At 43.7% G+C, this 13916-nt stretch overlaps 1 protein-coding gene across 1 annotated transcript; it reads left to right on the forward strand.

Moving 5' to 3' along the window:
- Positions 1-4133: 4133 nt before the first annotated feature.
- Positions 4134-13644, forward strand: LOC138354424 (xaa-Pro dipeptidase-like). Its single transcript, XM_069308616.1, has 3 exons — positions 4134-4251; positions 12663-12873; positions 13636-13644. Exons 1-3 carry the CDS (start codon positions 4232-4234, stop codon positions 13642-13644), a joined length of 240 nt encoding a protein of 79 aa, XP_069164717.1. The 5' UTR covers positions 4134-4231.
- The last annotated feature ends 272 nt before the right edge of the window (positions 13645-13916 follow it).

The raw sequence follows: 13916 nt of genomic DNA on the forward strand, positions 1-13916 counted from the left end.
TTCCCGGTGAAGTTGGTGGTCAAATAATAGAGGTTTAGAGAGGAGGGGAGGGGAGGAGGGGGGGGAAGGATCCCAAAATATACACAATGAAATTTGTATGCATTTTCTCGGTGTATAATACCTTGTATGTACAGTGTATATTATTGTTTGATCCTCACCAATCATCGTGTATACAAAATACTTTACTGCCAAAGATAAGATTTGAGTGATTTGTTTATCTGCCCCCAGGGGGGATAACGACTAAGCGATATATTCACTCATTAAGGAAATAGCGAGGGTTACAATCACGATGGATTGTAAGTAGCGTATTTGTGTAATTGGAAACGTCAGTTAAGCAACGGATGATAATGAGGGAAGCACAGTGCTGTCTGGTCTCCCCCACACACTTTCACGAGGCTTCAGTGGGTGGCGGAAAGTTACACAAAGTCTACAAAGTAGGTGGAGGGGTGACGTGTGAGTGGCGCCAGGCTGGGTCCCACCACCGGGCCCCCGTGGCCCCTTGGGACAGTGGGCCAGTCCGTCCTCTCCAGCCTTCACAACGTCACTAAAATGATGTTCTAAATTGGCCGAGCCTAACATAACCGAGGCCCCCCTCTCGAATAGAAAACGGGATATCACATCAATGTTTGGGAACTGATTTATAGTACATAATATCTTGGCCAATTCAATTCAGTTTCTTTATTATGCACCCCATCCCCATCCCGTGGGCGGTGGTGTAAAGGGTTACAGGCACATAATTGGCTCAGGAACTGAACCCCCTAGTTCGTTTAACTAAGCAAATAACAATCTTTTGACGCTAGTTACACAGTTATTAATGTTATATATACTCGTACACATACTCATACATACATACATGTGCATATATATACATATATATATATATATATATATATATACATATATACATACACATACATATATCTTGGCCGTTGGGGTTGGTACTACATAGTTTCCTCTACTTGGCGCCTTCGTTTGATAATTACTTAGTTAACATATAACACTTTGATATAACACGTAAGGAATCAGGTCCAATATTGCCTTGAATCAGAACCTTTTGACAGTTAAGACTGGCTGAGTACAACTCTGGACAAGAACTCTATAACGATGGGTGTATCACGAGCGTATACGGGCTCACCATAGCCCGTGCTACTTGGAACTTGTTCCGAGTAGCTGAATCTATAACAACAACACGAGTGTATAGTCCTATTCAAAGGACTATACTTTATGAACCAATGAGAGGAAGCCTACACGGGTGAAGAGTGTGGGAAACACAGTAACAGTGTTCAAGAGAGAGAACTTGATACACACCTCCAAAGGATACCTGATCAACCAGGCTGTGATTCACACGTCATGCTGGGAGCAGCCGCGTCAAACAGACAGCCCGTCCTCCAAACAAAGACTCAAAAGTGATTCCATCCACCCGCCAAACCCACTGTTTATGAATGAAAAACGGTTTATACACGACTCACAACTGATGACGTCCGAACACTTCCGGAACAAGTGCTTCACTGACGAATTTTGTTCGAACCACAACGCTGTAAATGCTTCACCCACGGACTACAAATACAAATAATCGCCAACAGAACTTAAACACCTAACCTAACCTATGCCTATATATGCACAATATGCTAATGCATTATAATATTAATTTATATTTGAGAAAATTCCCGTTTTGAATGAACAGCATGTTAAAATTTATGAATGCGTCTGTGGGGTCGACCGCTGGATGGAATGGACTTGAGTCGAGGACGGGTTGCAAACAACCTGGTTGACCAGTCTAGCAACCATGAGGCCTGGGCGAGGACCGGGCCGCGGGGACCCTCAGCCCTCCCCGGAGTCCTCGCAAGGCGAGGCAAAGAAAGCCTAGCACCAGCCCTGATACGGGCTCTCCATAGCCTGTGTTACTTGGAACTTTTTATTCCAGGTAGCGAATCTTTAACAACAACAACCAGCCCTGAACGGTCCCTCCAACGACCCAGAGCTTCCTAGCTTCACTTAAGTTGTTATAGATTCAGCTACTCGGAACAAGTTCCAAGTAGCACGGGCTATGGTGATCCCGTAGTGGACTTACCTGGCACAGGAGCGGTGCTGAATGTGCTGTTCACGTAAGTAATGAAGAGGGAATTATCAAGGGAAAGCGCCAAGCCATTACACTTGGAAAGGGTCAGGATAAGGATTTGGGATGGGACGGGCGGGGGGTGGGAGGAGGGTGATGAATGTTGCCCAACCACTTGGACGGTCGGGGATTGAACGCCGACCTGCATGAAGCGAGACCGTCGCTTTACCGTCCAGTCCAAGTGGCTGGATCGTAAGTAATGAACTGATATATTTATTCACTATAATGTTGGTGCTGAATGTACCACATGGAAAAAAACATATTTTTACTCTGAAATGATATAATTCTATAACGAAATTGGGTCCATCTAATTACCCAAAGCCATAACTCGGTCGCTTGGATCGTCAACTTCCTGTGGCGTCAGCTGCCATACAGTTTCGTCTGATGTCGTTATAAAATCATATTATTTCAGATTAAAAAAAAGTTTTTCCCATGTTCAACATTCAGCATCAACATTATGGTGAGTAAATGTTATATTTACTCATTACTTACGTTAGTCTCCGTGGTGCAGTGGTAAGACACTCGCCTGGAGTTCCGCGAGCGCTTTGTCATGGTTTCGTATCCTGGCCGGGAAGGATTTACTGGGCGCAAATCCTTAACTGTAGCCTGTAACACAGTAAAATGTTTACAACGGTCCCAAAACAACGATTCTTCGCGGCAGGGGATCGTATTCCAGGAACCTGCCCAAAACGCTATGCGTACTAGTGGCTGTACAAGACTGTAACAACTCTTGTATATATCTCAAAATAAAAATAATAATAATGTCATGAGGCTTCGGGTGGCTCTGAGTACCTCCACGCTCCCCTCCTGTACGGGGAATTCTCTTAAACCTCTTGGAATTACGTCGGTAAAGAAGAAATTCAACATATTTTGTTACTATAATATTTATAATGAATGTAGAACGATGTCACTAGCAGGTCGTGATGAGCCCAGACGACTTTTTTTTTTTTTTTTTTTTTTTTTTTTTTTTTTTTTTTTTTTTTTTTCCTCCCTTCAGTGGTCGTACTTCGTTATCAAGTATTCTTATACTTGACTCAAAGTATAATTATTCACGTGTTGACAACGTGAACGGGTATACTTATGTCTAAGTTTCATTTCTTCTCTGGTACACGACATCTGTTTCATCATGATGAAGGTTCTGCCCGAAACGGTATGTGTGTTGGTGACTTTGCAAGAATGTAAAAATTCCAATATTATGTAATTTCACAAACCCATTGTACCTTCTTGTAAATAAATGATTATTGCTATTATTATCAATGTAGGATAAAAACCCCACACTTGTGTATTTGCGAAATTTATATAAGTAATTTACATAGTCTTTTGCACTCGACTGAGTGCTTTGTGAAGGTCTGAGTGTGTGGCGAGGACGAGACTTGCATCTCGACGTCTAATCCGCGATTAGACTACGAGATGCAAGTCTCGTCTCGATTGTAAAGTGGCAATTAATAGCCACTTTACACATACACGTTTTGGATGTATTCGGGCAGTCTATGCATTTCTTTAAGTTTATATTCCTCATTTTTGCCACGTGTGCGAGCAAATGTCAATATGCCCGAAAGGCTTTATTAGTGGCTTTAGGCATAGTAAAATCGACTTTAGTAAACAAAATTTACTAGCTCTAGAAATCCAACTTTGTTTGTAACTCATTTTCTATGTATGTACTTTTACCTGAAAAAAACATTATTATTACTATTATTTTATTAATAATAATATTCTCACTGCCCAATGTACCTTCTTGTACATAAATGTATGACGCAGTAGTAAAGCACTTGCCTGGCCCTTCGCTAAACACTTTAGCCAGGTTCGTATCCTGGCCGGGGAGGATTGACTGGGCGCTAATTCTTAACCGTAGGCTCTGTTCACCCAGAAGTGTATGGGTTACATGGTTGATAAAACGATTTGGCGGGTCGTATTCCGGAGTAAAAATAGGATTAAGGACCTGCTCGAAACGCTACACGTGCTGGTGGCTTTACAAGACTGTAAAAAGTCTTGTGTATATATGTAAATAATAATATAAGAATGAGAGGGAGGAGGTGGTGGTGGAGGAGGCCCGCGCGCTAGCCCCCGTCACAACACAGCTGGGAGGCGGTGGTGCGCAACGAGTCTCCTCCCACCATGGCTTCCAACGACAAGACGTGAGTTTTGTTTCTCAAACATTTTGTTCTGTGCTCGGCGATGACAGCTCGAGCTTGTACCGTCGATTGACTTTTATGGTGATTGGGCAGTAGCTGGGTTACATTTTGACGTTCTAAGTAGTGTGTGAAGAGCAGAACACGTGGTTACACTGGAGGGATGACGGTCAGCTGGTCAGTGCGACTTGGGGAATATTTGACATGGAAGTAAAGTTTGCGCTCGGATTTAGCCATTTTTTTCTAGGGGGGAAATATGTGTACGTTATTTTTATATTTATAGACATATTAAGTGGTAAATTGATATTTATTTTCGTACCCCGTACCGAGGAAGGCAGCCAAGGGCCGTTAACACGATTGAGATGCGCCAATATAATGTTCATTATATTTGTGGTGGCTCTTGCGTTCAACAGGCCAGTGACCTATTCTGTGTTTACTGATTCTCTGTATATCTCTATCTCTATCTCTCTCTCTCTCCAGCTTAATTTGTTAAAAAGAGGTTATGGGGAGAGTGCAGGAGGCTGTGTGGCAGCGCTGGTCAGGTGATTCCCTTATCAGCGGCTCCTTATCTGGTGCTGACAACGGCAGCATGTAAACAAGTTGTTTGTTGTTTTGGTGTTCTACAAAAACGTATATAATCTTGTATATAATTTAGTATAATAATATTTATATAATATATATTACATAATATATTATATAATATTATATAATGTATATTATGTAATATACGTATATTATATAATATATATTATATACTATATATTATGTATAATATATAATTTATATATACACCTCTCCAATGTATTCACTTAGTTGTTCTCGCCTACTTGTTGAGCTTGGGCTCTTTGGACCCGCCAAACCAGTTTGCTCTCTTACCGTCAGTTTGGGGACAAGTGAACGAGGTGGGGAATGTTACTTTTTGGTCAACACATATATGGAAATTAGATCTTACATGTTTGTTATTGAATAGCTCTTGAGGAGTGTGTGTGTGTGTGTGTGTGTGTGTGAAGGTTTGTGTTATGTTTATATGATAAATACTAGAAACTGTGACACTTCTCCTAAGCTATCGATGTTGATTTAACCAATGTGTATTACGTTAGCGAGCAGGGAAGTCTTCTCGTTACCTGGACAAGGTGTTTTTTGTTTTTTGTTTACGGTGTTTCGCCTTGCTCAGGGTCCGGTGTGGAGGGAGTTGGGGGGGGGGAGGGGTTTAAACGCGTGGGCAAAAAAAAATTATACACCCCTCATCCAATGTGTGTGTGTGGGGGGGGGGGGGGAAGGGTGGAGACCTCACCATCCATCCGCTGATGGTATATGGGACCTTCCCACCCATCTGGCGATGGGGGGTAGGGGTGGGGGAGCTTTGGCCCTCCCTCCTCCCGTTGCCTGATAGGGATATTTATTTTATTTATATACAAGAAGGTACATTGGGTTTGTGGGAATATATAGCATGGTATTTACAATCTTGTAAAGCCACTAGAACGCACAGCGTTTCGGGCATATGGAAATGTTATTTGGAGGCTACAAAAAAAAAAACCTAGTGCTGGAAAACCTGTTATGATGCTCTGGAGGGATCTTGGGTATGCCAGCAGTTTCCACAAGCGATTATAGGCGCGCGCACACCCCCCCCCCCCCACACATACACACATACACACATACACACACACACACGCGTGTGTATGTGTGGGATATTAGAGATATTACAGGAAAGAGATGGTTGGGTTGACTGCATCTATCTGGACCTAAAAAATGGCTTTCGACAGTTCCACATAAGAGGTTGTTCTGGAAAATATTGGAGGAGTGACAGGTAAGCTTCTATCATGGATGAAAAATTTTCTGACATAGAAAAACGAGGGCAGTGATCAGAGGCAATGTATCGGACTGGAGAAATGTCACAAGTGGAGTACCACAGGGTTCAGTTCTTGCACCAGTGATGTTTATTGTCTACATAAATGATCTACCAGTTGGTATACAGAATTATATGAACATGTTTGCTGATGATGCTAAGATAATAGGAAGGATAAGAAACTTAGATGATTGTCATGCCCTTCAAGATGACCTGGACAAAATAAGTATATGGAGCACCACTTGGCAAATGGAATTTAATGTTAATAAATGCCATGTTATGGAATGTGGAATAGAACATAGACCCCACACAACCTATAAATTATGTGAGAAATCTTTAAAGAATTCTGATAAAGAAAGAGATCTAAGGGTGATTCTAGATAGAAAACTATCACCTGAGGACCACATAAAGAATATTGTGCGAGGAGCCTATGCCACGCTTTCTAACTTTAGAATTGTTTTTAAATACATGGATGGCGATATACTAAAGAAATTGTTCACGACTTTTGTTAGGCCAAAGCTAGAATATGCAGCGGTTGTGTGGTGCCCATATCTTAAGAAGCACATCAACAAACTGGAAAAGGTGCAAAGACATGCTACTAAGTGGCTCCCAGAACTGAAGGGCAAGAGCAACGAGGAGAGGTTAGAGGCATTAAATATGCCAAAACTAGAAGACAGAAGAAAAAGAGGTGATATGATCACTACATACAAAATAGTAACAGGAATTGATAAAATCGATAGGGAAGATTTCCTGAGACCTGGAACTTTAAGAACAAGAGGTCATAGATATAAACTAGCTAAACACAGATGCCGAAGAAATATAAGAAAATTCACTTTCGCAAACAGAGTGGTAGACGGTTGGAACAAGTTAGGTGAGAAGGTGGTGGAGGCCAAGACCGTCAGTAGTTTCAAAGTGTTATATGACAAAGAGTGTTGGGAAGACGGGACACCACGAGCGTAGCTCTCATCCTGTAACTACACTTGGGTAATTACACACACACACACACACACACACTGCATATTTCTTGACTGCCAAAAGGCCTTTGATACGGTACTGCACATGAGACTGCTATACAAACTTGAGAGGCAGGCAGGAGTAAGCGGAAAGGCCCTAGTATGGGTGAAGAACTACCTAACAGGAAGGAGCCAGAGGGTAATGGTAAGGGGCGAAAAGTCGGACTGGCGAACAGTAACAAGTGGAGTACCTCAAGGATCGGTGCTGGGACCAATCCTCTTTCTAATTTACGTAAATGATATGTTTACAGGAGTGGAATCATACATGTCAATGTTTGCGGATGTCGCAAAATTAATGAGAAGAGTTGTGACAGACGAGGATTGTAGGATCCTCCAAGAGGACTTAAACAGGCTGCAGAGATGGTCAGGGAAATGGCTACTGGAGTTTAACACCAGTAAATGTAAAGTTATGGAAATGGGATCAGGTGACAGGAGACCAAAGGGACAGTACACAATGAAGGGGAACAGCCTACCTGTAACGATTCGAGAAAGAGGCCTGGGAGTGGATGTGACACCTAATCTAACTCCTGAGGCACATATAAATAGGATAACGACAGCAGCGTACTCTACACTGGCGAAAATTAGAACTTCATTCAGAAACCTAAATGAGGAGGCTTTTAGGGCGCTTTACACTGCCTACGTGAGACCCGTCTTAGAGTATGCCGCGCCATCATGGAGCCCCCACCTGAAGAAACACACAAAGAAACTGGAGAAGGTTCAGAGGTTTGCGACGAGGCTTGTCCCAGAGTTAAGAGGGATGGGATATGAAGAGCGGCTGAAGGAACTGAACCTTACGACACTAGAGAAAAGAAGGGAGAGAGGAGATATGATAGGGACATATAAAATACTCAGGGGAATTGACAAAGTGGAAATAGATGAAATGTTCACACGTAATAATAACAGAACGAGGGGACATGGGTGGAAACTGGAAACTCAGATGAGTCACAGAGATGTTAGGAAGTTTTCTTTTAGCGTGAGAGTAGTGGAAAAATGGAATGCACTTGGGGAACAGGTTGTGGAAGCAAATACTATTCATACTTTTAAAACTAGGTATGATAGGGAAATGGGACAGGAGTCATTGCTGTAAACAACCGATAGCTAGAAAGGCGGGATCCAAGAGTCAATGCTCGATCCTGCAAGCACAAATAGGTGAGTACACACACACAGGGGCATGGGGGCCTCGTAGGGGCCTGGTAGCCTGGTGGATAGCGCACAGGACTCGTAATTCTGTGGCGCGGGTTCGATTCCCGCACGAGGCAGAAACAAATGGGCAAAGTTTTTTCACCCTGAATCCCCCTGTTACCTAGCAGTAAATAGGTACCTGGGAGTTAGTCAGCTGTCACGGGCTGCTTCCTGGTGTGTGTGTGGTGTGGAAAAAAAAGTAGTAAACAGTTGACTGACAGTTGAGAGGCGGGTCGAAAGAGCAAAGCTCAACCCCCCCACAAGCTCGGCTAGATGAATACACCCATGGAGGCCAAAACGTCACTAGTTTCAAAACTTTATACGACAAAGAGTGCTGGGAAGACGGGACACCACGAACGTAGCTCTCATCCTGTAACTACATACAGGTAATTACATGCATCCATCCACATATATGCACATGGGCATACATACACGCACACAACCTAAGGGTTCCGGGTTCTATTCATGATCTCGCTATTCACAGGAACCCGGGAGAGAGGCAACTGTTGTGGGTGGCTTCTGGGTGGGGGGGGGGGGGGGAGGGGAATCGGTAATTGGTAAAGGGGAACCTCGATAAGCCTTATAGTCTTGTCTCCGATAATCAGAAACTGAATATACTCTTTTTGCATACATGCAGGCACGTACACATACATGCATACAAACATGTGCATGTGCACACATATGTACATATGCATGCATAGTGTACATACACATGTACATAGACATGTACACATACATATGCATGAATACTGTTCATACACTTGTATACATACAAGTACATATGCATGTGTAGTGTACATACACATGTACATATGCATGCATACTGTACATATGTGTACATACATGTGCATGTACAGTTCGCATGCATATGTACATGAACACAAACATGTACATATGCATGCGTACTGTACATACACATGTACACAGACATGTACTGTACATACACATGTACACAGACATGTACATATGCATACGTACTGTACAAACACGTATGTCAATAGAATATTTAATGTACACTGTTAGTCTATGCTGGTAATAGAATATTTAGCTCCAATGTTACAATCTCGCTCAACCAACCACAAAGCTGAGATAATAAAGTCAAAAGTTTGCCACAAGACTGTTCCCTGAACTTGTAGAACTGAGCTGCGGGTAGAGGCGGGGAGCACGAGACCTTACCATGCTGGAAATAGAGGCAAATGGATGACATGATCACAACATACATGATCCCTAGAGACAGTGATAAAGTAGACAGAACCGAAATATTTAGCATGAAGAGCCGAGCAGCACCAGGGTGAAACTGGCTGGGATAAATCCCAAGGGAAGGGTGACTGGGTATGGGTGGACACTAGGAACTGGCACGTGGCAAATGGGTGCAAGAAATCACTTCTTCAGTGTAAGACTAGTGAGCAAGTAGGGGTAGAGGGGAAGGTTACAGCTAGCTCCTCTGCAGGCTAGCTCCTCCTCCGCTGCAGGCTAGCTCCTCCATATGTACTTTCACGAGTTGGTGCGGTGAAAAACGAGAGTGCCAGGCGCCATTGCAGCAGGAAACCGGTGGCTGAAAGATACGGGCCCAAGAGCTAAACCTCATCCTTCAAGCGTGTATAAGAGTACACACAGGCGTGCCTATGCACATTCCAGTCTGCTTATGCAGGTGGCATGACTGCTGATAGGAGCCTCAAGAAGACAGTCTGGCTTGGCGCCTTCTCACAACGGCTTCACCTTCAGATTACTATACACCATGAAGCTGAGAAATACATCCGCAGCGTGAAATGTGCCGCGGATGTATTTTAAAAGCACGAAGCTGGAGGTGTAACCAAGCTGGGGCCCCAGAGCTGAGCTTCACCATGATGAAACAGGCTGGGATGGGGCGGAGGGTGACAATATCAAGACTGATTCTCGGGTAAAATTTCGCGAGATATACAAGTGAGAAATGTTTGCATTTCAGTAATCACAGCATGAGGCAATATGGCTGGCCACTGGAAACTCAGATGAGTTGTAGGGAGGGAAGGAAATACTTGGGCTGTACGCGGGTGCTTACCTAAGGCAAACAATAAGCACTGTTAGGTAAGCACCCCAGTATAAGCCTAAGGCAAACACTCGCACATAATGAACTAAAAGAGGTGATAACAGGTGTTGCATATGTTGCCACGTCTGGGAGCAGCCTTCAGAGATCAAGAGAAAACATCGTTCATAACATTCACCACCTACGTAAGACCCGTACAAGGATAAGCAGCGCCAGCATGTAAACTACACCTCTCCAAATTTACATTGAAAGTCCCACAAAATTTTCGACGTTCCCTTCGCAAGACTGACACTTAAGTGAACTAAACATCCACCCCCCCCCATGCTAGAAATATAACAGGGAAAGACGTAAGTATTTTGTATGCCGTGATTATGGAATCTGTTCTCGGTGACGTTTGAGTCCCAGCAACCTTTACTTGTAACTCGTGCCTCTCAACTCTGGGAGGTGTTCACCAGGGGGTAATTTACCTCTTGTAAATGTCACAGGCTGCAAATACTAGACAAACAAGCAATAAACAGTTGGCACTAATTACGGCAGTTCTGGTAAAAGGCAAAGATGATAATACGGAGGTAATCAGGAGGTCGAACACCTTTTACAAAGAGATCAGATGCAAAGTTTTTCAATGTGTGTGTGCGTGTGTCCGGCTTGATGATTGGTTTAGGCCGTGAATTATAAATGAGGTCGAGAGACTAGTGATTCGTGCTGGTATTTGATGTTGGATTACTCTGTTGAACTTTCAATGTTACTTCGTGGAAAAGTTTATCTTTTAAATGTGAAAATTTTATATAAAATATGTATATGTATATATATGTATGTATGTAAGTTTAATATTTTTTATAAAGCTTCGGAAATTTGGGGTAAAGTGACAGGTATCTGTATTTGCAGGTGCCTGGGTGGGGCTTTTTACCCGGATATTAATAGGGTTTTTAAATATATTGAAACTATTGACCTGGGTAAATACTGGTTTGGAAACAGGGTTGTTCGTTAAACGGGACGAATTACCTGATAACTGCCGTGGGATCGCTGGGTTGTTTAAATTGTAGGATAGACATATGAAGAGTGTGGGTGGACGTACCTAACTACGTTAATACAAATATGGGTGGATATAATTGGGAACTGCCTGGAGTAGGCCAGTAGGCCTTCTGAAGGTTCCTTTATTCTTCACGTGTTGTGGGTTTGTAACAGTGTAACACCCCCAATTGTAACACCACTATAATGGAACACTAAACTAATAATGTAAACACTACTTATCCTGAGTAATACTTCCCCATTGGTTGCACTTGGTAACACTGTTATGGGCTGACATATGATGGTTACACCGGGACTACAAAGTACACTGCCAATAAGGAAATGCTAACACAAGGATTAAATACGCTGCCACCATCTGCCTTTGACCATTGAGACTATATCAAGCAACGAGGCAAGAAACATTGCTTGACTTGGAGAGTACTTTCTATGACTGTCATTAATTATGAAAACAGTTGTCAGCCACTATATCCAAAAGGCTAAGAGGATTCAACAATTGACACAGACGGGAAATTTACAAGAGTTTATTGAGACCAAAATTATGTCAATCACCACTTATAAATCCTACTCTAACACTGGCAAAAAGTTACGAAATTTGGACATGGAACAAAACCTCAGAGATCACACACGTTACCTTAAGACCTGTCTCTCCCTGGCCGAGATGGTCTTCACAGCCCTCTCTGGACCCCGGTGTCCGGCACTCTGTCCTTACTAAGTCCCTATAGGACCTCTATATACAACCCCCACAGGGGGGAGGGGGAGATCTGCTGTTGCTACCTGCCCCAAGAATGTAAAAGCTCGGCCACACGTGTACAAACACTCAAGAAATATTTCAATAAGCTTGTTTGACATTCACCATACACTCTTCAAGAGAGGAGTTATTAATTACGTGTGTCTGACCTCTGACCTGGCCAAAAGGGGGAGATCCAGGGATGTTTACACATAAGAATCTGGAGTCTAATTTCCTTGCATGAAATATTACATACTTGAAACTATGCTGACTAAGACTAACCCAGGAATTTTTAATAAATATACAAGATAAACTGGAGGTCATCTGGGCTGACCTCTTGGAGAAGGCTTCCCTGGGTGTGAACTCTAAGGGGGGGGGGAGGTCCTGGGTGTTACAACAGCTAGGTGCAGGAGGAGTCTGCAACACAGCTAGGTGCAACACAGGTGCAGGAGTCTGCAACACAGCTAGGTGCAGGAGTTTGCATCATAGCTAGGTGCAACACGGCTAGGTGCAGGAGGAGCCATACACGTGTGTGTACATAGGGGTTACTGTGTGCTAACTACTACATGATGATAACGTGTACTGTACACTCCCCAGGCCCGCAGCTCCCCGCTACGCCGCCGGGGCCGCCTACTTCGACATGGGCGAGCACACGCTCAGGGTGCCCATGACCCTGCACGCCGAGAACCGCCAGCGCCTCCTCAAGCGCTTGGTCAAACATAACCCGGCCCCCAGGAGTGTGGTGCTCCTTCAAGGTGGCGAGGACACCACCCGCTACTCCGCCGACGCTGACATCATCTTCCGCCAGGTAAGTCTTCTTCTAGTGGTTACCTTGAGGGGCTTCCGGGGCTTAGTGCCCCCGCGGCCCAGTCGTCGACCAGGCCTCCACGTGGTCCTCAAGATTTCCACTCGTCAAGAAACTCTCGTTGGTGGTGTTATAGATTCAGCTACTGGGAGCAGAACGTTCGAGGTAGCACGGGCCATGGTCAGCCCGTAGTGGACTTACCTGGCACAGGAGCGGGGCTGGAACTGGTTATCTCGAGATGATTACGGGGCTTTTTAGTGTCCCCACGGCCCGGTCCTCGACCAGGCCTCCACCCCCCAGGAAGCAGCCCGTGACAGCTGACTAACTCCCAGGTAGCTATTTACTGCTAGGTAACAGGGGCATAGGGTGAAAGAAACTCTGCCCATTGTTTCTCGCCGGCGTCCGGGATCGAACCCAGGACCACAGGATTACAAGTCCAGCGTGCTGTCCGCTCGGCCGACCGACTCCAACACGGCTGGTACACACTCATAAGAAACTCACACTAAGGTGCGCTTATGCTAACTTATCAGAGGACCCAAAACAGAAAATGGGACATTGTGTCAATTCCTCGAGTCGCTACTATTTCCTAGTACATCGATTTGGTTACATTCATTACTTGGTTAGCTTTAGGTTAGATTTAATTTGTATTTAATTATCTTTATTTTTTTTTTTGTTAATTTTGCCATTTGATTTGGTTATAAAAGGTAAGTTTCATTTTTTGCACTTAAGTATAACTGAGTATAACTTAGTTATACTTAATTTCAGAGAGTATAGTATAGTACTGAGTAGGTACAGCAGGAGCATGAGCTGGCAGAGGGGAGCCCTGCGGTAGGCTTCTTGGACCATCCTTGGCAGGTTCTGTTTCAAGAACGACTAAATTATACATCGGCAAATTCTAATTGTAAAACTGACCATTTTGGCATAACCGACGCTACCTGGTAGTCGTCGTAGTATACTTGATAGTGGTAGTATGTTATTTTTAATATTAATTTATCTAACTTGAATCTGCTGTTAAGATTGGGTTTTCTTGATGAATACTCGACATC

This window comes from Procambarus clarkii, chromosome 63 (genome assembly GCF_040958095.1).
Source record: "Procambarus clarkii isolate CNS0578487 chromosome 63, FALCON_Pclarkii_2.0, whole genome shotgun sequence".
In the NCBI taxonomy this organism is placed as follows: Eukaryota; Metazoa; Arthropoda; class Malacostraca; order Decapoda; family Cambaridae; genus Procambarus; species Procambarus clarkii.

Coding starts and splice junctions, on each gene's coding strand:
- LOC138354424 (XM_069308616.1), top strand. CDS start 4,232: ATGGCTTCCAACGACAAGAC. Junction 4,252..12,662: donor ATGGCTTCCAACGACAAGAC/GTGAGTTTTGTT, acceptor TACACTCCCCAG/GCCCGCAGCTCCCCGCTACG.